Below are 26,730 nucleotides of genomic sequence, written 5' to 3' on the forward strand. Positions count from 1 at the left end.
TTCACACATGTGTTATTGCCATACTCAGGAGTTAGAGAATGTTTTGTGGGGTGTAATTGTAAGTATGCCTATGCTGTGTGAGAGAAATAATTTGTTAAAATGACAACTTTGTGAAAAAAACTGATTTTTCCAGTTTTCCTCGTATTCCAAAAAAAGTTGCCAAAAAACTGACAACTTCAAAAAACTCACCATGCTTCTTTTCCTATTAAATACCTCAGACTGTATATTTTCAAAAAGGGGGTCGTTTGGGGGGTATTTTTTACTGTCCTGGCATTTTAGTGTCCCAAGAAATGATATAGGTAGTCAGTACATTCAAATATACAGTACATACTGTATATACCATGGGTTGTGGACTCTATAACTTTCACACAGACTAAGCAATAAATATTTTATTGAGTTATTTTTACCAAAAAGGTTAATAGAATTCATTTGGTCAAAATTCATAAAGAAAGTATATTTCTTTGTAAAATGTGATAACAAAAACTAAGAAAATCATGTTTTTTTTTTCAAAATTGGTGGTATTTTTTCATTTATATAGCAAAAAAAAACAGAGGTACATAAATACCACCAAGGGAAAGCTCTGTCTCAATAAAGTCTCAATAAAAATTATAAAAATTTCATTTGGACACAGCGTTGCATGCCAGAGTAATTTTAATTCAAATTGTGACAGTGCTGAAAGCTGAAAAATGGCCTGAACTGGAAGGGGGTGAAAGTGTCCGATCTTGAAGTGGTTAAAGTCCAATTGAAATGTTAGTTTAAATTAGTTAAATAGGGAAAAATGGGAGAGAGACTTTACCAAAAAAGTGCTTCATGTAGAGCCAACATGAATTCATCAAATGAAAGCAACTTCTAAAGCTTTTTTTAACCCTTTCGCTACCAGGGCCATTTTAGCATTTCACACAGTATGTCACATAATATTACCACAAAGGAAGCACAACATTTCAGTAAAAAACACGCTATAGTAAATTCTAGGACAAACAAACACAATAAATTAATAACATTTTTGGTAAAAGGACAGGGTGACCTGGAAGTGATGTCATACATGTCGCTTTTCAGGTCACAGCAAGAAGAGGAGGAGATTGGATGTGTGTTTGCTCTCCTTCCTCCCCATGTTTGTCAAGGTCCCACAGATGGGCTAGAGAAGCCTGGAATACATGGAGGGGGCACGTGACGGGGTGGGACCATTACCGGGGGTGTGTGCAAGCAATCGTATGGCAGTTGGACATGGGCCCACAGATGGGCTAGAGAAACCTGGAATACATGGAGGGGACATGTGACGAGGTGGAACCATTACCGGGGGTGTGTGGAAGCAATCGTATGGCAGTTGGACATGGGCCCACAGATGGGCTAGAGAAGCCTGGAATACAGGGAGGGGACATGTGACGGGGGGGGACCATTACCGGGAGTGTGTGGAAGCAATCGTGTGGCAGTTGGACATGGGCCCACAGATGGGCTAGAGAAGCCTGAAATACATGGAGGGGGCAGGTGACGGGGGGGGGCCATTACCGGGGGTGTGTGGAAGCAATCGTGTGGCAGTTGGACATGGGCCCACAGATGGGCTAGAGAAACCTGGAATACATGGAGGGGACATGTGACGAGGTGGAACCATTACCGGGGGTGTGTGGAAGCAATCGTGTGGCAGTTGGACATGGGCCCACAGATGGGCTAGAGAAGCCTGGAATACATGGAGGGGGCAGGTGACGGGGGGGACCATTACCGGGGGGGTGTGGAAGCTATCGTATGGCAGTTGAACATGGGCCCACAAATGGGCTAGAGAAGCCTGGAATACATAGAGGGGGCAGGTGACGGGGGGGGACCATTACCGGGGGTGTGTGGAAGCAATCGTGTGGCAGCGTAGATACCCAAATGCTTCCATCTGACAGGCAGGAGTCTACTTGTCAGGTTTACACACAATCTGCAGCTGCAGCCACTGGACTGTATGCAAACCCCCCGCAGTCAGGTCTTTATGGAGTACGGACCTTGCAGCAAAAGGGTTAAAGGAGATATTTAAGTGATTTTTTTCCAAAACAAATACAGTATTTTTACATTTAGCAAAAAAATAAAATAAACAGTGGTGATTAAATATCACCAAAATAAAGCTCTATCTGTCTAAAAAAATGATCAACATTTCATTTGGGCACGGTGCTGCATGGGTGAATAACTGGCATTCAAAGTGTGACAACACTGATAGCTGAAAATTGGCCTGGACAGGAAGGGGGTGAAGGTGTTTGGTATTGAAATGGTCAAAAAAGTTTGAATTTTTAAATATTGTTTGTGAGATTTTGTAATTCAATGCATATCCCTCTGCTGGACCTCTAATGATTCTAATCACTCCCAATGCATAGTTAACAGTCATACAAACAAACATAATTCAAAGTGAATATACAGCATACTATGTTTAAAAAAAAAAGGAAACAAAAAATATATATTATGTAAAAGATCAGATTAAAGTAAAAACAGTATGACTTTTGAAATATTGTCTGTAAGCTTGTGTAAGTCAATGAATATTGTTTTTTAGAGCTCTAACAATTGTACTTACGCCCAATGAATAATTAACAAATGTTTTTTTTAAATAAAAAAATATCTAGAAATAATTTCCCTATATATAAAAAATAATGAATCCCATGACATTTTCAGAGAGCCCTTTTTTTCCCAGCAGTCTATAAAATTTAAACTACTAACAAATAAAAGCAATAGTTTCCCACATAATCAGCAAATTCAATTGTAGCAAACAATCATTGCTGCTCTTAATATTTCTGTTTATTCATGCATTATTCAACTATCAACTGATTATTTTTCATGCTCTTTGTAAGTAAAGCATTGGTTATATAATATTTTTGAGAACCTTAAAGTCAGAATTGTCCTCCTGCTTCCAGGTCTCTAACCAGATCTACAAATTTACTGATTCTCTTCCAGGAGCGGACTGAAAACTCATGGGGCCCCCGGGCAATAGGGGATCATGGGGCCCCTGTGTCCTTGCCCAAACTCAAAAAGTCTATGAAAAAGGTACCAGGGGCATCTCATGGGGCCCCCTACTGACCCCCAGTCCCTCGGGCAGAGTTTTGGAATGGTCAGTCCGCCCCTGTTCTCTTCTATGTCCAGCCTACACCTAGTGTTGGTGAACCAGGAATGTTAGAGATAGAGGAATTGACCGAGTGCCTCTTACTTTTATGGCCTTTTGGCTATGACTTTAGGGCTTCAGGTCAGTGGTAAGTATTTATAACATGGAAACATAGATGAGTGATGACATAGAAAGACCAAATGGTCTGTCCCTTTTTTGTTTTTTTTCTATTTTCTTACCATTCTATGCTTGTCCCAAATATTTGCTTCAGAAAATGGGTACACAATTGAAACATGAACACATAGAAGAATGATGGTAGAAAAATACCAAGCAGTTTCTATTAAGTCTGCCCTTTTTTTGTTTTTTTATGACTTTTTAAACCATTTTTTTTAAGTATAGATCAATGCCAGACACAGCGGTGGACTGATAACTCATGGGGCCCCTGGGCAATAGGAAATCATGGGACCCCTGTTTCCTTGCCCACACTCAAACCACACCCAAAAAAGCCCATCTCATGGGGCCCCCTACTGACCCCGGGCCCTCGGGTAGTGCCGGGGTGCCTGGCCACACATGTTTACATTCATCTACTGTTGACTGATTTGCTACCTTTTCTGGGTGTCTGTTTCAAGCATCATCCATGCTTTTGATAAAAGAATACAGAGCACCTCTCCTGCCACGTACACCTGGCCAGATTAATGGCTTTAAACGTTTTATTGCTCTTAATTTAGATCAAAATCTTTTACTCACTCAAAAAAGATGTTTTTTTTTTCTAATGTTCTGTCTTTAGGTTATGGACGGGAGAAATAGGAGCTCGTTAACCATGATCCACCTCTTAGGATTTCAGACTCCACACAGTATAACATTTTTGATCTTTTTTCTTCTCCTCATAATTTATTGCATTACCATTTGTGGAAACCTCTTGATCATCACCCTGGTGTTCTACAGTAAAGCCCTCCAATCCCCCATGTACTTCTTCCTCTCCCAGCTCTCCATATCAGATATCCTATTAGCAACTGACATTCTTCCCAACACGCTCCATGCTGTTTTGATGGAGGAGACAATAATATCATTTTCTGATTGCTTCTCCCAGTTTTTTTTCTTTGGTGCCACAGAAACTTCAGAATGTCTTCTCCTGACAGTGATGTGTTACGACAGATATGTGGCCATCTGTAAACCACTGCATTATAACGTAGCAATGAATTTCCATTTTTGCTACAAAATGGTCATCACATGTTGGGTTCTAAGTGCTCTAACGGAATTGGCTTTCACTTTATCAATGTCACAATTAATATTTTGTGATCTCAATGTTATTGACCATTTTTTCTGTGATCTTGATCCAATCCTGCAGCTGTCTTGCTCTGACACAACCTTTGTTCAACTTGAAGTGACATTGTTGAGTTTTATATTTGTTGGCATCCCTTTCTTTATTATTATCATATCATATGTTCATATTATTATTACCATTTTTAAAATTCCATCTATTACCAGCAGACGGAGAGTTTTTTCAACATGTAGTTCCCACCTGACTGTGGTTTGCATTTATTATGGCACCTTGCTTTGTGTTTACTTAATACCTAGTAGAGGACAGACATGGGATATCACTAAATACCTGTCATTGCTGTACACTGTAGCCACCCCTCTAATAAATCCAATTATATACAGCTTTAGAAATAAAGACTTGAAAATATCTATAGATAAAGTCATCAACTATTGTCTGTATTTGCTTTGCAGTAAACAATTAAATGGATAGTCAATTTAATTTGTATCACAGGACAGAGTAATAATATATCCAGTACATTAAAATGGGGATAGATGTCATATGTATCTTTATATATTTTATATATATATATATATATATATATATATATATATATATATATATATATATGCATACAGGTGAAACTCAAAAAATTAGAATATCGTGCAAAAGTTAATTTATTTCAGTGCAGCAACTTAAAAGGTGAAACTAATATATGAGAGAGACTCATTACATGCAAAGCAAGATAGTTCAAGCCATGATTTGTCATCATTGTGATGATTATGGCTTACAGCTCATGAAAACCCCAAATCCACAATCTCGGAAAATGAGAATATTGTGAAAAGGTGCAATATTCTCGGCTCAAAGTGTCCCACTCTAATCAGCTAATTAAACCATAACAACTGCAAAGGGTTCCTGAGCCTTTAAATGGTCTCTCAGTCTGGTTCAGTAGGACTCACAATCATGGGAAAGACTGCTGACCTGACAGTTGTGCAGAAAACCATCATTGACACCCTCCATAAGCAGGGAAAGCCTCAAAAGGTAATTGCAAAAGAAGTTGGATGTTCCCAAAGTGCTGTATCAAAGCACATTAATAGAAAGTTACGTGGAATGGAAAAGTGTGGAAGAAAAAGGTGCACAAGCAGCAGGGATGACCGCAGCCTGGAGAGGATTGTCAGGAAAAGACCATTCAAAAGTGTTGGGGACTTTCACAAGGAGTGGACTGAGGCTGGAGTCAGTGCAGCAAGAGCCACCACACACAGACGGATCCTGGACATGGGCTTCAAATGTCGTATTCCTCTTGTCAAGCCGCTCCTGAACAACAAACAACGTCAGAAGCGTCTTACCTGGGCTAAAGAAAAACACACCTGATCTGTTGCTCAGTGGTCCAAAGTCCTCTTTTCTGCTGAGAGCAACTTTTGCATCTCATTTGGAAACCAAGGACCCCAAGTATGGAGGAAGAATGGAGAGGCCCAAGGACCCCGAGTATGGAGGAAGAATGGAGAGGCCCAAGGACCCCGAGTATGGAGGAAGAATGGAGAGGCCCAAGGACCCCGAGTATGGAGGAAGAATGGAGAGGCACAAGGACCCCGAGTATGGAGGAAGAATGGAGAGGCACAAGGACCCTGAGTATGGAGGAAGAATGGAGAGGCACACACTGCAAGATGCTTGAAGTCCAGTGTGAAGTTTCCACAGTCTGTGTTGATTTGGGGAGCCATGTCATCTGCTGGTGTTGGTTCACTGTGCTTCATTAAGTCCAGGGTCAACGCAGCCGTCTATCAGGAGATTTTGGAGCACTTCATGCTTCCTTCCGCAGATGAGCTTTATGGGGATGTTGACTTCATTTTCCAGCAGGACTTGGCACCTGTCCACACTGCCAAAAGCACCAAAACCTGGTTCAATGACCGTGGGATTACTGTGCTTGATTGGCCAGCAAACTCGCCTGACCTGAACCCCATAGAGAATCTATGGGGCATTGCCAAGAGAAAGATGAGAGACATGAGACTGAACAATGCAGAATAGCTGAAGGCCGCTGTTGAAGCATCCTAGTCTTCCATAACACCTCAGCAGTGCCACAGGCTGATAGCTTCCATGCCACGCCGCATTGAGGCAGTAATTGCTGCAAAAGGGGCCCAAACCAAGTACTGAGTACATATGCAGCTTCTACTTTTCAGAGGTCCGATATTTTTCTATGTACAATCCGTGTTTTATTGATTGCATGTAATATTCTCATTTTCTGAGATTGTGTATTTGGGGTTTTCATGAGCTGTAAGCCATAATCATCACAATGATGACAAATCATGGCTTGAACTATCTTGCTTTGCATGTAATGAGTCTCCTCATATATTAGTTTCACCTTCTAAGTTGCATTACTGAAATAAATGAACTTTTGCACCATATTCTGATTTTTCGAGTTTCACCTGTATGTATATATATATTTATGGTTGAACTAGATGGACATTTGTCTTTTTGAAGCCAGACTAACAATGTAACTATTTAAAACCGCCCTTGAGATTCAAAGATCGTAAAGCCAGGCTGAATGTACCCAAGTTGATCATTTGATCAACTTAGGTACAACCAGCCTGTTAGGTATTCACATGACATTATTGCTAGCAGCTATTAGAAGTAATCACTGTGTTCTCCCAGCAAGAATGCCACTGCTGGGAGAACCCAATAACTCCGAGGAAGGGAATCAAGCGATTGCAGGAAAGAAAATCACTCCATCTATGGCCAGCTTAACTTTGACAAAAGCACAAAAGTACAGATTGCATAATTTTTTTTTTCCCTTAAAAATTTATGTCGTCATTCAAATTTTAGGCTTTACAAAAGATTGATAAATATTTGCATGACTATAATATTTTTTTGCCTTTGGTAAATTTCCTGTGAAAACGAACGTTTTTACGACAGTTAACGAAACTGTAAGGACAGCTTTACTTGAATCTAGTAGGAAAGTAAAGTTCTAAATCTTTGACTTTGGACCTCAAGTTGAAGAGTTGTGAAAGGATCTTTATACTGCAACTTTAAAAGGGATAATGGTGGTTTTGTATATATTTTTCTACAAATACAGTTATTATTATTTGCAAACCACACAAAGTACATTATTGTATTACTCTAAAGATTTGGACAAAATGTAATTTAACCACTTCCCGACCGGCCGTTGTATATAAACGGCCGGACGGTGGCAGTGCAGGGGCGGGTGGCTGTTTATAAACAGCCTCCCCGCACCCTGCTTGTGCGCGCTCCCCGGGAGCACGCAGCACCGCGATCCTCCGGACACAGTGAAACACTGATCGTCAGATGGGACCTCTGTACAAGGTCCCGATCATGTGATCACTGATTGGCCAATCAGTGGTCACATGCAAAGTAGTAGGCAAGATGTCACTTCTGACATCATTGCTTACTACATGTGAAATCTGTGAATGATCACAGAGGTCACATGGTACAGGGCTTTTCACAACAGCCTTGTACCATGTGACAAGCTGTGACCAATCACAGCTCACTCAGTAGTTTTCATTGGCTGCAAGAATGCAGACAGAGAGAAAGAGAAATGATTGCTTTTACATCTTATTTGGGTGTAAAAGCAATTAGTGTAAAAAAAAAAATCTTCATCACCCCCCACAAGTAGTACAGTGTCACCATGGGGACACTGTACTGCTAGGGTGACAGTATGTAAAATAAATAAATAAACAAATAATAATTTAAAAAAAAAACTAAAAATGTAAAAGAAAATGTTTAAAAATTATAATTTTTGGTTATAAACTAATTTGGCTTATTTTTTTTTTACTAAAAAGATAACGGAATAAATTTTGGCCAAGACTTATGATGAAATATTATTTATTTGCAAAATGTTATAATAAAAACACTTTTTTAAAAAATTTTTGGACATTTTCATTTACATAGCAAAAAAAAATAAAAATCCCAGCGGTGAATAAATACCACCAAAATAAAGTTTTATCTGTCTCAAAAAAATGGTAAAAAAATTCATATGGGTACAGTGTTGCATGACCGCGCAATTTTCATTCAAAGTGTGACAGCGCTGAAAGCTGAAAATCGCCCTGGTCAGGAAGGGGGTGAAAGTTTCCGGACTGGAAGGGGTTCAGCACACAATCTATGTAAACATTTTAGACCCTGATATTTTGCCATTCTAGTAATAAGGCACCTTTTTTTCTTGCAGCCTTAGGCTGAGGATGAGTCCTAACCAGAACTTTGTGTGTTTGTCCTCTGGAAATGTTATCTGGTTTCTTACCTTACATTCCAAACAATTGAGTACTGTACATGATAGTTTTTTGCATTTGTACTAGCATCAGGGGCAGACTGACAACTCATGGGGCCCCCGGCAATAGGGGATCATGGGGTCCCTGTGTCCTCACCCACACTCAAAGCCCACCCAAAAAGCCTATAAAAAAGGTGCCAGGGGCATCTCATGGGGCCCCCTACTAACCCCGGGCCCTCGGGCAGTGCCCGAGTGCTCGACTGGTCAGTCCGCCCCTGACTAGCATTTACATTTTCAGGACAAGCTTCCAGGGTGTACTCTTCCTTCTAGGGACCAACCAGTACTAATACACAACGTTTTAGCAAAATGTCAAGTAAGACATTTTCAGAGAAAAATAAAAACACAAGCTCACACAGCAATGGTAATTAAAATGGGATAGTTGTTTAGATAAAGAAAGTAGTGGGCTATAGAATGGGGGTCACAGTGGTGAGAGAAGTCTTAAAACTGTTCGATAGTGATTTCAACAGAAATTCAGAGGTCAACATTTAGTTCATTATCTTTTTTGTGAGATAGAATTATAAGTTGAAGTTTCCTTCCCTGAGTATATTTAAAGTTCCCTTCAAAAATTAAAACATTCATGTCCTCTACACAGTGGTCTGGTTTGGAGAAATAATGCTTCATTGCTGTGAAGTGATCATCCTCCCTATGTTCTTTAATTGTTTTTTATTATTTCTGTCCTGTTTTGCCAAGGAAAGATCATTGCTTGCATTTTTTTTTATTTTGAAGGTCTCTTTTTTATTGAGTGACAATTTTTAATGGGTGGATTTGGTTGCACAGCCGGCAACGTTGTTGGTGCAAGGCTTGGTTCCTTTATTTTTACCTCTGTAATCAAAATTAAGTTTCCTTCTGATTAATTTATTCCTGAGGTTGGGTGATTGCCTGAAGGCCAGCATTGAGGGTTGTTGAAATGTTCCTATCCACATTTTATCCTGACCTCATCTAGTATGGTGGGCTGAAGCTCTTGGATAATCTTTCTTTTCCCTTCTATTCCTGGATTGCATGTGGTCACTTGAAGTGCACAGTTATTTTTTCTTTGTATTATAGATTTTTTCTTCGGGTAGGTTTATTAGATTTTAGATCATTTGGTCAAATATAATGTGAATATTTCTATTACAGTTTTGGAGCATTCTTTTGTAAGCTTTTACTCGTAGGAGCAGGTATGAATACTGGAATACATCATCTGTTTCTGCCCAGCCAATGCACTTAACTGACTAGTTTAACCAAGAATAATTAGAAGGCTCAGGAAAGAAGCAAATGGTTATCAGAGATGGGAACAATAGTGATTTCAGCAGGAAAATCTACCCAATCATTTGTGGTTATGCTACAGTGATGCATGGGTTCCACATGCATGAGATCCTTGACTTACCCATCTTAAAATGCAAAGCTCGCACATGGCTGGTGGTCAAAAAAAAATATTTATCAATTTCAGTCATAGAGAACTTGGCAGGGGGATTATTGTCCCCTATCAGAATAAATAAGACATTAGGTTGTTTGTCATGAATGGGTGTCAGGGCTCCGGGTATGACCAGAGATGTGACACTGACACAGGGAAACGCAGGCTCAAGTATGGTGTAACAATTGAATTTATTAAAGGTAATACACAAATATAAAACGCACAAGATAACAAAACCAAACCTCCAACTGATAACGGAATGTACACAGACAAGAGCAGTCAGGGCTGGTGAGGTGGAGTGGTCAGGCAGGCCGAGTCAGGACAGGAACCATTGGGCAGACAAGACACAAAGGAGCAGGCAGAGCGTAGTCAGACGGGCCGGGTCAGGAACAATCAGGCAGACAAGGTACCAAAGGAGCAGGCTGGAGAGTGGTCAGGAATAGCCGAGGTCAGGACAGGCGGAGTTCGTTCAGAGTCAGGATCAAGCAGAATCAGTATCAGCCAGGAAGCAGACAGGATGCAGGTACAAGGGCTCATGGGAAACATACACCAAGGCACTGACTGCAGGTCTGGCCATTCCTTAAATACACCTCCTGCAATCAGCCTCAGGTGATGGATGATTGCAGGAGTGAGCCTCTAGTTGCTGAGAGCACCCACTGGCCAGCCCTGGTACTGCAGCCCACACGGCAGATGAGTCCCACCACTAATGGTGAGTCCATTCCTGACAGTGGGAATATCCCATTCAAATATTTATTATAGCAGGACATGTAGTCGATGACACATGATGAGCAATCTCGCTGACCCCCTTCCCTTAGATTGTCTATCCCTGTTACTTCCTCTTCCTCCTTCCGCACCCTGGTCTCCCTGACTATTCCCTCCTCCTTCAGTTTTATCCTGTGTTTAGTGTAGTACATAAACTGAAAGAACTTGGAACACACACTTATTATGGATCAATCTGTAAAAACTGCATGAAGACAGAAAAGCATGAAAATCCAAAAGGCAAGCCAAGGTTAAAAACAAAAAGGTGGTTGAAATTTACAGGACAGGCATTAATAGAAACACAGAATATTATGCCCAGTCATTATTATGTCATTATTATAAAGAAGTGGTTATGTAACTTCTCCAGTAATGCCCCATTTACTATCTCTATGGTAATCAGCACATATCACATTTGGACCAAAGCCTACTCCCGCCTCCATCACCAATTTTTTTGGCAACTAAGATTTTCAGTCTGTTCTGCTCAATGAGAATTTCCCATGATGAATTGGCAGATAGGTTTCTGTAGTTTTTATGGATAGGGCATATGTAAGGCCAAAAAAATTATATCAAACAATATACCTAGCCTTTAACTGAGATTTAAAACGATATCAAGATATCCTATTTTTCAGCTCTCATGTTAAGAAAAACAACTGTTATCTACATATTATTTTCCAAAATATTTGTTCTCAGGCCTCACTTTGTGGAGGTATAATATTTTCCCTATACTTTAACCAGCCTCCAAGTTTCATTTCACGTTCTCTTAGAAGAGGAACCAGGGTATTATTCTATGTTTGGATAGCTAACAACACTGCTTCACTACCCTCGGCAAGGACAACCATCAAGTAATCTTGGTGGAACCCTCGCTCTGACATTTTCACAGAGTATAAAAATCAAAGAGAAGGTTCAAGTCAATCCCTCAGGCTTCCCAATTCACTTCTGAGTACTGTCCGTGATCATTTTTTTATTTGCACTAACATACAATTTTCAGGACAAGCTTTCGGGGTATGGCCCTTCTTCAAGGTCCAAGCAGTGTTCTTGAACCTCGAAGAAGGGGACACACCCCAAAAGCTTGTCCTGAAAATTGTATTATAATGCAAATAAAAAAAGTATCCTGGACACTACTCAATTGTTTCTGTCACAAGTGCACTAATACGGCTACAATCACCGTAAGCAATTAACTTCTTAGACTGCATAGAGAAAGGTCCAAAGTCTACAAATGGGGATGTACAGTGATCTAATCCTTTTCCACACATATCACTAAACTGTTATCCCCATTTTGTCATGGACCTTTCAGGCTGCTCCAATGTGTCCTTCACCTAGGGCAGGGACTCTCAACCAGGGTTTCAGGGAACTCTAGGGATCTTCTGCCTCTCAGATACATTTCTACTGACAGCATTGATCTGTTTAGCTATTTGTAGGCAGTATTTCTTCCCACTGATCATCACACTAATGTGTCATGAGTTGTATATACAGTAATTTTTATATTCAAATGGTATTTATTGAAAAAATTTTCCAACATACAAAAAGGTAAACATATTAACTAGAGATGAGCGAATCGAACTTGGCGAAGTGGAATTCGTTTCGAATATTAGGAAAAATTCGATTCGCGCCGAATCCGAATTTTAGCAAACTTCGGATGCACGAATCGAATTTTCCCCGATCAGCCGGCAAAAAGTGTCACTGCAGAGAGCTCCGCTATTTCTGACAGTTCTCTGACAGTTCCTTCACATTTACAGCGGTTGAAACATTGTATCTATTTGTTTCCATTTAGGATACAGATGTTTTTATTCGGAAACAAATAGATACAATGTTTCAACCGCTGTAAATGTGAAGGAACTGTCAGAGAACTGTCAGAAATAGCGGAGCTCTCTGCAGGGACACTTTTTGCTGTACTGGAATTCTTCTTCTTTTCATTCTTCTTCTTCTTTTCATTCTTCTACTTCTTTTCATTCTTCTTCTTCTTCTTTTCATTCTTCTTCTTCTTTTCATTCTTCTTTTCATTCTTCTTCTTCTTCTTTTCATTCTTCTTCTTCTTCTTTTCATTCTTCTTTTCATTCTTCTTCTTCTTCTTTTCATTCTTCTTCTTCTTCTTTTCATTCTTCTTTTCATTCTTCTTCTTCTTCTTTTCATTCTTCTTTTCATTCTTCTTCTTCTTTTCATTCTTCTTCTTCTTCTTTTCATTCTTCTTTTCATTCTTCTCATTCTTCTTTTCATTCTTCTTCTTCTTCTTTTCATTCTTCTTCTTCTTCTTTTCATTCTTCTTTTAATTCTTCTTCTCATTCTTCTTTTCATTCTTCTTCTTTTCATTCTTCTTCTTCTTCTTTTCATTCTTCTTCTTCTTCTTTTCATTCTTCTTTTCATTCTTCTTCTTCTTCTTTTCATTCTTCTTTTCTTCTTTTCATTCTTCTTTTCATTCTTCTCATTCTTCTTTTCATTCTTCTTTTCATTCTTCTTCTCATTCTTCTTTTCATTCTTCTTCTTCTTCTTTTCATTCTTCTTCTTCTTCTTTTCATTCTTCTTTTCATTCTTCTTCTTTTCATTCTTCTTCTTCTTCTTTTCATTCTTCTTTTCATTCATCTTCTTTTCATTCTTCTTCTTCTTCTTTTCATTCTTCTTTTCATTCTTCTTCTTCTTCGTCGTGCCCCGTGACTGCCCAAATGAGTGAAGTGTGCGGTGATTCTAAGATCGACGGCACTTATCTGCATGTCATACTGACTGACAGTATTATTTCTCTTCCCCAGCAGACTCCAAGGGCATTTAAATTAAAGGTACAGTGTTCTGCACTAATATAAAGGCTCTCTGAAGCCTAGAAACCCTTTTAATAAGTTAAATTCGCAGCGAATAAATTCGCATCGAATCGAATTTCTCCCGCAAATTCGGCGAATCAGCCGAATCGAATTTTTGAATAATTCGCTCATCTCTAATATTAACATGAAACTGGAAGGGTTCACTTGAAGGATCATAATGCATGAATAGAGATGTAGGAGTGGAAGATCCCCACCATTAGGCTGGGGATATTTTAGGTTCCAAACGTATACATGAGAGGTATGCTCATTGTCATGTGAACCGTTCTAGATAACGATGGATTATAATTGGGGGGAGAAGTAGAAAATGGGGAGGGAAAAAGAGAAAAAAAAAAAAGAAGAGAGGAGGCACCAGTGGAGTACGAGTTACGTGTATTACAATGGGCAGTAATAGTAATCATTTTACGGAGCAGTTTGGGTTTTTTAGCCATCGAGACCATTGGGTATTAAATTTGTGAAAAGTGGAGTTTTGGAAAGCTATCCTTCTTTCCATTTCACATTGGAGGTTGAGATCGAAATAGAGGCAAGACAGAGGGGGAGTGGTGGTAGAGCGCCAAAGTCTGGTAATATTGGTTTTTGCAGCTGCTAAAGTATGTATAATGATGGTCCGTGTATTTGTAGGAAAATTATCTATACAGTAATTTTTAACAGGGGTTCCCTAAAACCAGAAAATTATTTCAAAAAGGCTGATAAAGGCTGACCTAGGGCATACACAAGCAGGAATAAGAACTCTTGTGATGTTTCATTCAGTGTATAACCTTGGCTGTAAAAATATATACTGTATTGCCACAATCTTGAAGTCTCCAACTCTGCTCCTAGAAACAATTAAGAATCTCATCTAAAAAGACAACCTCACTTTTTTAATGAGTTTCATGATTATTCTAGGGATTTGTATCACTTCCTGTAAAATCTGGTCAGTTTTTGCTATTAACAACTTTCATATTTCTCTGTTTCTTCAAAATTTAATTCTATTATTAGCCTTGTTTATGAGCACTTGATCCTTGTATCTTATTGCTACTATAGTTTGTTTTTCTACATTTTTTTTTTACTCAGATATCATATGTATATATAAAACCACACTCACCAGGTTATGTCTTGACACTGATCTGTTGCTGTCAAAATATGCTAACTTTGGAGATATCCTAAAGGTAATACAAAGAATAAACTGTTAAAAAATAAATAAAATAGACCTCATAAAACTATTTAGATCATTATATACCAGACACTTTGACCCCTTCCTGCCCAGGCCAATTTTCAGCTTTCATACTCACACTTTGAATGACAATTGCGCGGTCATACAATACTGTACTTGCGTGGGTTTCCTCCAGGTACTCCGGTTTCCTCCCACACTCCAAAGACATGCTGGTAGGTTAATTGGATCCTGTCTAAACTGGCCCCAGTAAGTGTATGTATGATGTGAGTTAGGGACCTTAGATTGTACACCCCTTGAGGGTTAGGGACTGATGTGAATGTACAATATATGTGTAAAGTGCTTCATAAGTTGCATAAATTGACAGCGCTATATAAATACCTGTAATAAATAAAAAAATAAAATATATCCTACCTAGAGTTCAGCTTTAAAGTATTTACAAGCAGGAAAAAACATTTCTAGGTGCAGGCGCTGTAGAGAAATTCATCTTCAAAGATCACAGAGGAGGCTATGAAATCACAGCTCTTATCCATTGCCAGCAGAATATTTGCCGGTCTGCCATCCTTCTATTGTAAACAAACAGCAGGTACTGTAAACTTTTAGAAACTGCCTGACAACCTACTTGAGAGTCTGTGTAAATATTTGATGATTAATTACTTCAGTGTACATGCAGCTACAGAGATTAGATGGCTTTTTTAAATCTTTAAAGCTTGTACTGCTTGTGTAAAAAAATGTAATATCTACCTGGGCAAAGCTGAATAAAAAAACATTTAATTAGGCAAATTACCATTCAGTGAACACATACAAATGAAAAATCAAAGTAAGATCAGAAATGGCTAAATTAAAAAGTTTCAATTTTAAAATATTGTCTGTGAGATTGTGTAAGTCATTGAATATTTTTCTTCTGGAGCTCTAATGATTGCAAATGTACTCCCAGTGAATAGTTAACAAATGGTTTTCTGAAAGAATTTCCTTGAAATGAATTCCCCTACACATCAATAATAACAAGTCCCATGAAAATATCAGAGAGCGCTTCTTTTCCCAGTGGTCCATATATTTCTACTTACCAACATATAACAGCAACGGTACTCTATATATTCAGGAAATTCATTTGTGGCAAACTGACTGCACACTGCATTTAATATTTCTGGAAATGCGTTGCATTATTTAACTATCAACAGATTATTGTCATGCTTTGTGTAAGTAAGAAATGGTTACTTGATATTTTTGAGTGGCTAAATTGAACCCTCAAGTTAGAACTGTCCTGCTCCGAAGTCTTCATCCAGATGTACAGATTTATTTATTATCTGCTATTTCTAGCCTAAACACAAGTTTGAAGAACCAAAACATGAGAGACAGAAGAATTGACTGGCTTCCTCTCATGTTCCTGTCCTCTTGGCCAGTAATTTAATGCTTCAGGTCACTGGTAAGTATTCAAAGCATGGAAACCTAGATGAGTGTTGGTAGAAAAAGATCAGGTGCTCTATTGAGTCTACCCTTGTTTTGCTTTATTATGACCTTTTTTTTTTCCTTTTTAAACAATTTTTTCTGGGTATAGATCTATGTTTACAAAAGTGTGAAAACTGCGCTGAATGCATGAAAAATGGATCAAATATGAATAAATACACAAATAAATGAATCATCACAAAAATGCTGCTACTTCAAAAATATCAGACAAAACACATAAATGGGCACTCAAAAAAGTGATCCAGTTGCGCATAAATATATAAGTGAAAAATTGTGAACATAAAAAGTGAAGCATGTAAGAAAAAACGAGAAAAGCCCCAATGGTGCAGTGTGAAACACAATACTTTATTGTCACAAATAGACTGCCACTTACAGGACCCCTATGAGTAAGTCTGATATGATAAAACGCGTCAGACGAGGCTGTGCGACGAAGTGATGGAACCGGAAGTGATGGAACCGGAAGTGATGGAACCGGAAGTGATGGAACCGGAAGTGACACAGGAGCATCAGAGACGGAGTATCCGGTGGTGGTGAGAGCACTGGCTCGATTTATATTAATGTGCACACTTAGTGCAGCATCTTTGGGCGTTTTATTTTCATTTATCCTGTAAGTGGCAGTCTATTTGTGGCAATAAATTGTTGTGTTTCATACTGCACCATTGGGACTTTTCTCGTTTTCTCTTACATGGTCATTTGGTCTGAGTGTGGAGTATTTAGAGGGGAGAAGGCTCATCTGTTACCCTAAGTGCCACCTTTTTTGGATTCCCACTATTTTACGAATCATTGTCGATCTTTTGGAGATAGGCGAATATAAAGATTGGAGGAGATGATTGATACTGGCACTGATTTATCCATCAGCCCACCGGGAGATATTGATTGAGCCTCTTTAGCCAACCATGAGAGTGGGGGGGCAACATTTGCTGGTGAGTGTATATCCCTGACAGGGGGAACATCATTTTCTTTTGTCACGCAGTGATTTAGTTTGAAGATTTGGAAGAATCACTTGGTGGATAAGAAGTAGTTTTCGGACTTTCTTTGGACTACACACTCAGTTTTCACTTTTTATGTTCACAATTTTTCACTTATATATTTATGCACTACTGGATCACTTTTTTGAGTGCTCATTTATGTGTTTTGTATAGATCTATGTTTGCCCCAAACATATTTACATTCACCTAACTTTGACTGACTCACTACCTCTCCCGGTCATCTGTTCCAAGCATCAACTACACTTTTGTTAGAATTAAAAAAAAGAAAAAAATACATAAAGAACAGTTGGTACTTTGAAAAGACAAGAGTTGTTTATTTACATGTATTTATATAGCAACATCAATGTACTCAGTGCTTAGAAACATAGAAAAGTGATGGCAGAAACAGACTAAGTGTTTTTTTTTCTTTTGTCTGAGTAAAATCTATGTTTGTCCCAAGCATTTTTGAAGCTATTTACTATTGACTGGCCCACTACCTCTGCTGAAAGTTTTTTTCAAGCACCAACTACTCTGCATATACTGTACATATTGTACATTCATATCAGTCCCTAAGCCTCAAGGAGCATACAATCTAAAGTCCCTAACTCACATTCATACATACACATACTAGGGACAATTTAGACAGGAGGCAATTAACCTAACAGCATGTCTTTGGAGGGTGGGAGGAAACCCACACAGGCACAAGGAGAACATGCAGACTTCATGCAGGTAGTGCTGTGGTTGAGATTTGAACCAATGACCCTAGTACTGCCAGGCGGAAGTGTTAGCCACTTAGGCACTGTGCGCCCATTAAATCACTTCCCTCCTGCTAGTTTGAGGCCATGCCCCCTTCTTGATTTTAGGTTCATAATGAAAACACTGCCCGTCCCTGAATTTTATTCACACCTTAAAGCCCCATACACAGTAACCAAATATCAGCTGGTATCAGCCATTTCAACAGAAACCAGCCAACATAAGGCCCATGTGTACAACAGCCTGTCCGAAAGAAGCCGTCTGAATGTCAGGCTTCGGTCAAAGGAGTATGACCGAAAAAAATCTGCCACTCAGCGCCAATGGCTGTGTCACGTACCTGACCGGAGGCTGCAATAGAGAGAGGGCTCCCCTTACGGCTAAGTGCAGTGCGCCCCTGGAGGTGGAAACAGGAGGTGCAGTGCCCAAAGAAGCATGGGTTGCCAGTGATGTTGCTGCTTGAAAATGCCTGATGAGATGGAACCCGTGGGTGCTCCAGTTGCAGGTGAGTTTCTCCAGAAAACACGTGGATCCCGGTGGATGGGTAGAGTAGTCAGTAGTCAGAGCCAGGATCAATATGGAACAACAGACAAGAGCAGCGTCAGGATCAAGCCGGGGTAATACACAGAGTAGCAGCAGACAGGAACAAGGTCAGGATCAAGCAAGAGTCATACACAAAGTAGCAGCAGACAGGAACAAAGTCAGGATCAAGCCGGGATCATACACAGAGCAGCAGATAGGAAAAAGGTCAGGATCAAGCTGGGATCATACACAGAGCAGCAGACAGGAACAAGGTCAGGATCAAGCCGGGATCATACACAGAGAAGCAGATAGGAAAAAGGTCAGGATCAAGCTGGGATCATACACAGAGCAGCAGACAGGAAAAAGGTCAGGATCAAGCCGGGATCATACACAGAGAAGCAGATAGGAAAAAGGTCAGGATCAAGCCGGGATCATACACAGAGCAGCAGACAGGAAAAATGTCAGGATCAAGCCGGGATCATACACAGAGCAGCAGACAGGAAAAAGGTCAGGATCAAGCCGGGGTCATACACAGAGTAGCAGCAGACAGGAACAAGGTCAGGATCAAGCCGGGATCATACACAGAGCAGAAGACAGGGAAAAGGTCAGGATCAAGCCGGGATCATACACAGAGCAGCAGACAGGAACAAGGTCAGGATCAAGCCGGGATCATACACAGAGCAGCAGACAGGAACAAGGTCAGGATCAAGCCGGGATCATACACAGAGCAGAAGACAGGGAAAAGGTCAGGATCAAGCCGGGATCATACACAGAGCAGCAGACAGGAACAAGGTCAGGATCAAGCCGGGATCATACACAGAGCAGCAGACAGGAAAAAGGTCAGGATCAAGCTGGGTTGGTAATGGGTAATCAGCAGGAAACTCAATAACACAGGAACAGGAGAGGCTGGCGATAATCCAGCAATCACTGAGCAGAGCTGCAGTCCTTATAAAGGCCACTAAGTGTCAGCAATTAGTGCACCCTGCGTGTGCTGGTGCGTTTTCGTGCACAGAGATGCATGATTACGTGTCGCCCACCTATGCGCATGCACACTTCTTTGCACGAATTGGCGTGGCCATATTGCGTATTGGCGCATTTTCCCGGGCTTCCTTGTCTTTTCCTCTGACAGGCTGTGAGTACTGGCCAATGTGTTCCGGCAGGTGGGTCGGTCTCCCTGTCAGAACACAATTACTCAGTGGGGAAATCACTGTACTAACATCGGATAGTTAGTACAGTGAGCTCCTCTCGAGCTCCTCAGTTTTTTTCCGCTCACCCCGCTGGGTTGAACAAAAAAAACTGATAGTGTGCACCTAGCATTAATGTATTTAAAGGATTTAGTCATGTTCTCCCTTAGCCTTCTTTCCTCAAGACTGTAAATATTAAGTTCCTGCAGTCTTTCCAATATGTTTTATCTCTCAGACCTTTCAACAAGTTCTTTGCTCTTGCCTGGCGTTGTTCTCATCTTTTGTAAGTGAGGTCTCCAGAACTGGACATAGTATTCCAAATGAAATCCAACTAAAGATATATAGAGAAATCTGGACCTACCTTCTCCTGCTATTCATTCTTCTAGTGATTCACCCCCTCTGTGACTGTCATCCAAATCACCTCCCCCCAAGTCTTTGCTTTTGCTCTGTCTTATCTCTAATCTAATCCTAGTTTTATAATCATTGCTGTGTACATTTGTTTGTGTGTGTCTTTTTCTGTTTTCTTTTTTTTCCCCTTAGAAATTGTTTCTTTTAACCACTAGCCTACTGGGCACTTATACCCCCTTCCTGCCTAGGCCAATTTCCAGCTTTCAGCGCTGTCACACTTTGAATGACAATTGCGCAGTTATGCAATCTGTACCCATATGAAATGCGTATCATTTTTTTGTGACAGATGGAGCTTTATTTTGGAAGTATTTAATCACCTCTGGGTTTTTTATTTAAACAAACCAAAAACCACTAAAAATTTTGAAAAAAAAATTTTTTTCTTAGTTTTTGTTATAACATTTTGTAAATAAGTGATTTTTCTCCTTCACTGATGAGCGCTAATGAGGCTGTAGTGATGGGCACTGATAGATGGCACTGATGGGCACTGATGAGGAGGCAATGGTAAGTGGCACTGATGGGAATTGACATGCATCACTGATGGGCACTGAAAGGCATCACTGATAGGTGGCACTGATAGGCAGCACTGATAGGTGGCACTGATAGGCGGCACTGATAGGTGGCACTGTTAGGTGGCACTGACTGGTACTGATAAGCAGCACTGACTGGCACTGTTAGGTGGCACTGACTGCCACTGTTAGGCAGCACTGATGGGCACTGATAGGTGGCACTGATTGGCAGCACTGATAGGTGGCACTGACTGGCATTGATAGGTGGCACTGACGGGCACTGATGGGTGACACTGAAAGGCAGCTCAGATGGGCACTGATATGTGGCATTGATGTGCACTGGTAGGCACTGATATGTGGCATTGATGTGGCACTGATGGGCACTGGCAGGTGGCATTGATGAGCACTGAGAGCTGGCACTGATGGACGCTGATAGGTGGCGCTGCTGGGGCTACACTGATCATCAGGGCACACTGATCATCAGTGCCCTGATGATCAGTGTACATGTCCCCTCTGCGGAAAGCCGATTACCGGCTCTCCTCTCCTCTGTCAGCGTGACAGCTCAAGAGGAGAGAAATGCCGATAACTGGCATTTCCCTGTTTACATGTGATCAGCTGTGATTGGACACAGCTGATCACATGACTGAGCCGACATCTTCAGCTCTTTCCATGGTTCGGTGATCAGCTGTGTCCGAGGGACACAGCGCACCGCCGATTGTCGCGCTGCGTGGTCCCGGAGCTGGGCATTCACGGTTAGAATGGGAGGACGTCATATGACATCCTCCCAGAATGAGAGAACCACCTTGCACCCGTCATATGTACTATATGGTGGGCGGGAGGCAGTTAACATTCTGCTAAAACTTTGTGAAGTAGTACTACTTGGACCTTGAAGAAGCGGACATACCCCGAAAGCCTGTCCTGAAAATTGTATGTTAGTGCAAATAAAAAAAGTATCACGGACAGTACTCAATTGTTTCTGTTGCAAGTGCACTAATACCTCAAGAAAGTGATTCACCTCCAAATTCTACTCACTTCCCCTCTTCTGGATCCACACTGTTTTCTCCTTTTGCAATTATCTAAAATAATATTTTTCCTTTGTAGTTCTTATCAATAATGTACCCCCAATATTGAACTCTATCATAAGATGTTCAATTATACAGACACCTCCAGGAATATCAAGCCTATTTCACAATTGTATCAGCAAAAAAAAAGAAATACTGTTCCCGCCAAACCTTCAGTTACATCAATTACAAATAGAATAAATAGAACAGGACCTAGAACAGAGTCTTGTGATACAACAGAACCACCCAAGGGTTCATTCCCAGCTTGTACAACTCTTCCTAAGATCATAATGTGGAACAGTATCAATGCTTTGCCCGAATCAAGATAGGCTGTGATCACATCCCTATCCTGGTCCAGAACATGTATGATATTGGTATAAAATTCCATTAAAAGTCACACTGCTCTGGCTCACGCAAGTACCGTGTTTTTAAAGGATCATTGATCCTTATTTTTATAAGTAACTCTAGAACTGTATTTTACTAATGCAGGTGTTAAACTCTGACCTGTAAGTTGTCAGAATCTTCCTTAGTACCCTTCTTGTGGATTGGTTCAATGTTAATTGTCAGCCAGTCATGAGTGACCCCTCCTGTTAGAAGAGATTGATTCAAAAGATCAGTTAATAGTCCAAAACTATACTAACAATGCCTTAAAAAAGTATTCATACCCCTTGAAATTTTCCACATTTTGTCATGTTGAAACCAAAAATGTAAATGTATTTTACTGGGATTTGATGTGATAGACCAACACAAAGTGGCACATAATTGTGAAGGGGAAGGAAAATGATAAATGGTTTTCAACATTTTTTACAAATAAATATCTGAAAAGTGTAGAGTGCATTTGTATTCAGCCCCTCTTACTCTGATAAACCTAACTAAAATCTAGTGGAATCACTTGACTTCAGAAGTCCCCTAATTAGTAAATAGAGTCCACCTGTGTGTTATGTAATCTCAGTATAAATACAGATGTTCTGTGAAGCCCTCAGAGGTTTGTTAGAGAAGATTAGTGAACAAACAACATCATGAAGGCCAAGGAACACACCAGATGGGTTATTGATAAAGTTGTAGAGAAGTTTAAAGCAAGGTTAGGTTATTAAAAAATATCTCACAGAGCACTATTCAATCCATCATTCAAAAATGGAAAAAGTATGGCACAACTACAAACCTACCAAGACATGGCCGTCCATCTAAACTGACAGGCCGGGCAAGGAGAGCATTAATCAGAGAAGCAGCCAAGAGGCCCATGGTAACTCTAGAGGAGCTGCAGAGAACCACAGCTCAGGTGGGAGAATCTGTCCACAGGACAACTATTAGTCGTGCGCTCCACAAATCTGGCCTTTATGGAAGAGTGGCAAGAAAAAAGCCATTGTTGGAAGAAAGCCATAAGAAGTCCCGTTTTTAGTTTGTGGGAAGCCCTGTGAGGGACACAGCAAACATGTGAATGTAAGGGATTCCCGGTGAGATGATTTGCAGATAGAAATGCGCATAGAAATGTCCGGAGAAGAGTGATCAGTTGTGCGCATGCGCACAGAAATGCGCGATCGCGCACACGCACGTGCACACGCACACCGAAGATTGGCACCAGACGGACTATTTAAAGGGTGCCTCTGCCTATGCTAAGTGCTGACTGGTCTTCAGCTCCCCCCATGTCCTGCTTGTTCCTGTGTGATTCCCTTGTTGCTGACCTGGTTTGTTCCTGACCTGACTCTGATTACTCTCCTGCTTGATACTGGTTCCTGACTTCGGCTCTGCTCCTCACTTTGGCTTGCTTCTGATTTGGTACCTCGCTGTTCACCCGTTGATGACCCTGGCTTTTCCTATGACACTGCTCCTGTCTCTCACTCTTGATTCCTGCCTTTCTCTGGTGCACACCTGGCGGTCTACCATACCAGCTCTGCATATTACTACTGTGCCTGAATCGGAGGTTCATCAGTCTTCCAAGGTCACAAACTGCAAAGCTGCAAACAAGATCTACTGGCGCTCTTGTCCCCCTGGTCCCTAGACACCCTCTATTCCACCTCCAGTGGGGTCAGGACTAGTGACACAAGTGAGGCCAACCTCGTCATTTCAGTCTCCTATCAGGTACGTGACAGAGAAGCTGGTCAGAGTTGATGGGAAAATGGATGGAGCCAATACAGGCAATCTTAGAAGAAAACCTGTTAGAGTCTGCAAAAGACTTGAGTTTGTGGCGGAGGTTCACCTTCCAGCAGGACAAGGATCAAAGCATCTTCATGTGTTAGAATGGCCCAGTAAAAGTCCAGACCTAATTCCAATTAAGAAACTGTGGCAAGACTTGAAAATTGCTGTTCCCAGACGCTCTCCATCCAATCTGACAGAGCTTGAGTTATTCTGCAAAGAAGAATGGGCAGAAATGTCCCTCTCTAGATGTTCAAAGCTGGGAGAGACATCCCCAAAAAGAACTGCAGCTGGAATTACAGCAAAAGGTGGCTCTACAAAGTATTGACTCCGGGGGGCTGAATACAAATGCAGCCACACTTTTCACAGATTTATTTGTAAAACGTTTTGAAAACCATTTCTCATTTTTCTTTCACTTCACAATTATGTGCAAAAACGTTTTGGCTGTAACATGCAAACATGTGTAACATTATAAAGGGTATGAATACTTTTTCAAGGCACTGTAAAAGTTATCTTAAATTCTTGGAATAAACATCTCCAGTACTAGGGGTTTTATTAAGCTTTAGGTGAGCAAGTTCATCTGCTGCCCCCAACAATAGAGAACCCTGAAAATTAACCTTCACCATTACAACGAATATGATCCCCCGACTTGTTTTTTTTTTGTGTGAAACTGAACAGAATTAATTTATTTAATAGTTTCTTTATCTAAACTCACTCACTCTTGATTTGAGTTGCAAACACCTCCCTCTACATTTTTACAACATTTTTCCACACCTCCCTCATCATCTTTAGAACATAGGGAGTATTTTGTAGTCCACAGAGCTGAAATAATAACATTGTTTGAAATTTTAGTGCAGCACAGACAAAATGCACAGGAAATCAAGAGTTTGCTGGATTTTTTGGAATGATCAACATTTTTTATGCTCTTGTTGAACAGATATAATAAAACTCTTTCAACTGTATATTTAATAGAGCACAAGCAATCAAATAACATAAGTTCATTCTGGAGCTTTATTTACACTTTAACCACTTCAATACAGGGCACTTATACCACCTTCCTGCCCCGGCCAATTTTCAGCTTTCAGCACTCTCAGACTTTGAATGACAATTGCGCGGCCATGCAACACTGTACCCATATGAAATTTTTATAATTTTCTTCACACAAATAGAGCTTTCTTTTGGTGGCATTTATTCACCACTGAGTTTTTTATTTTTTGCTAAATAAAACAAAAAACACCTGAAACTTTTTTCTTTGTTTCTGTTACAAAATTTTGCAAATAAATAACATTTCTTCATAAATTTAGGTCAAAATGTATTCTGCTAGATTTCTTTGGTGATAATAATAATAATAATAATTATTATTGAATTTGTATTTTTTTTTAAATGTTTCTATTATTATTTTTTTTATTTGTTATTACTTTTTTTTCTTTTTTTTACTATTCTATTTTTCAGCACACTGTGACCAAAGCAATACAATGTTACCATGTTATTTTTTTTAACACATTATGATTGCTAATACCAATATATTTACTTGATATTTTCAATCATTGTTACTGAATAAAACTGATTCATTCAGTCTTTTGTTGTGATTAGCTGTGATTGGGCAAAGCTCATCACATGATACAGATGGGCTGTGATTGGCCCTTTTTGTATCATGTGACTGCCTTGACCAATCACAGATAACAACATAATTGTATACAATGGATGGTATGACAGGAAGCCATCCATTGTATACAACTGACATATGATCTGCTGTGATTGGCCACAGTGGTCACATGACACTGGCAATGGGCCGGTGTAGTGATATGTCATCCGCTGTGTCCCTTGGACACAGCCAGTGGCAGATCACGCCACTGCACGGCACCTCAGCTGCATGAGTGGCTCGTTTTGATAGGATGTCATATGATGCCCAGTCACAACGGTGAGTGTCCCGCCCGGCCATCAATCTGCTATAGGCCAGGCAGGAACATGTTAAGATTACCTAAGTAATGATTTCAACAGTTTCATTGCTTATACTGTAATTCAAATACTTTTGACCATCTCAGTAAATCTGATTTAATTTTGTTATCTAATGTTCAGGTTATGGATGGGGAAAATAGAAGCTCGTTAACCATGATCCACCTCTTAGGATTTCAGACTCCGCACGGTATAACATTTGTTATCTTTTTTCTTCTCCTCGTAACTTATTGTGTTACCATTTGTGGAAACCTCTTGATCATCACCCTGGTGTCCTACAGTAAGGCCCTCCAATCCCCCATGTACCTCTTCCTCTCCCAGCTCTCCATATCAGATATCCTATTAGCAACTGACATTCTTCCTAACACGCTCCATGCTGTTTTGATGGCGGAGACCATAATATCATTTTCTGGCTGCATCTCCCAGTTTTATTTCTTTGATGTCTCAGAAACATCAGAATGTCTTCTTCTCACGGTGATGTGTTACGACAGATATTTGGCCATCTGTAAACCATTGCATTACACCTTAGCAATGAATGTCCAGTTTTGCTACAAAATGGTCATCACATGTTGGGTTCTAAGTGTCTCAATAGTAATGGCTGTCACTTTAACAATATCACAATTAGAATTTTGTGATCTCAATGTTATGGACCATTTTTTCTGTGATCTTGAACCAATCCTGCAGCTGTCTTGCTCTGATACAACCTTTGTTCAACTTGAAGTGACATTGTTGAGTTTTATATTTGTTGGCATCCCTTTCTTTATTATTATCATATCATATGTTTATATTATTATTACCATTTTTAAAATTCCATCTATTACCAGCAGACGGAGAGTTTTTTCAACATGTAGTTCCCACCTGACTGTGGTCTGCATTTATTATGGCACCTTGCTTTGTGTTTACTTAATACCTAGTAGAGGAAAGTCATGGGATATCACTAAATACCTGTCATTGCTGTACACTGTAGCCACTCCTTTAATGAATCCAATTATATACAGCCTGAGGAACAAAGACTTGAACAGATCTGTAGATAAAATCATCCACTATTGTCTTGATTTGCTGTGGCGTAAACAATGA

At 40.1% G+C, this 26,730-nt stretch overlaps 2 protein-coding genes across 2 annotated transcripts; both read left to right on the forward strand.

Moving 5' to 3' along the window:
* Positions 1-3,833: 3,833 nt before the first annotated feature.
* LOC149452572 (olfactory receptor 1M1-like) lies at positions 3,834-4,811 on the forward strand. Its single transcript, XM_089689263.1, has one exon. The coding sequence runs from the start codon at positions 3,852-3,854 to the stop codon at positions 4,809-4,811; it is 960 nt and encodes a 319-aa protein (XP_089545389.1). The 5' UTR covers positions 3,834-3,851.
* A 20,120-nt stretch (positions 4,812-24,931) lies between these two features.
* On the forward strand, positions 24,932-26,730 carry LOC149452573 (olfactory receptor 11L1-like). The gene is made up of 2 exons (XM_089689264.1): positions 24,932-24,960; positions 25,767-26,730. Exon 2 carries the CDS (start codon positions 25,780-25,782, stop codon positions 26,728-26,730), a length of 951 nt encoding a protein of 316 aa, XP_089545390.1. The 5' UTR covers positions 24,932-24,960; positions 25,767-25,779.

Source organism: Staurois parvus, unplaced genomic scaffold (genome assembly GCF_062004578.1).
Source record: "Staurois parvus isolate SC_StPar_1 unplaced genomic scaffold, SC_StPar_1.0 ptg000470l, whole genome shotgun sequence".
In the NCBI taxonomy this organism is placed as follows: domain Eukaryota; kingdom Metazoa; phylum Chordata; class Amphibia; order Anura; family Ranidae; genus Staurois; species Staurois parvus.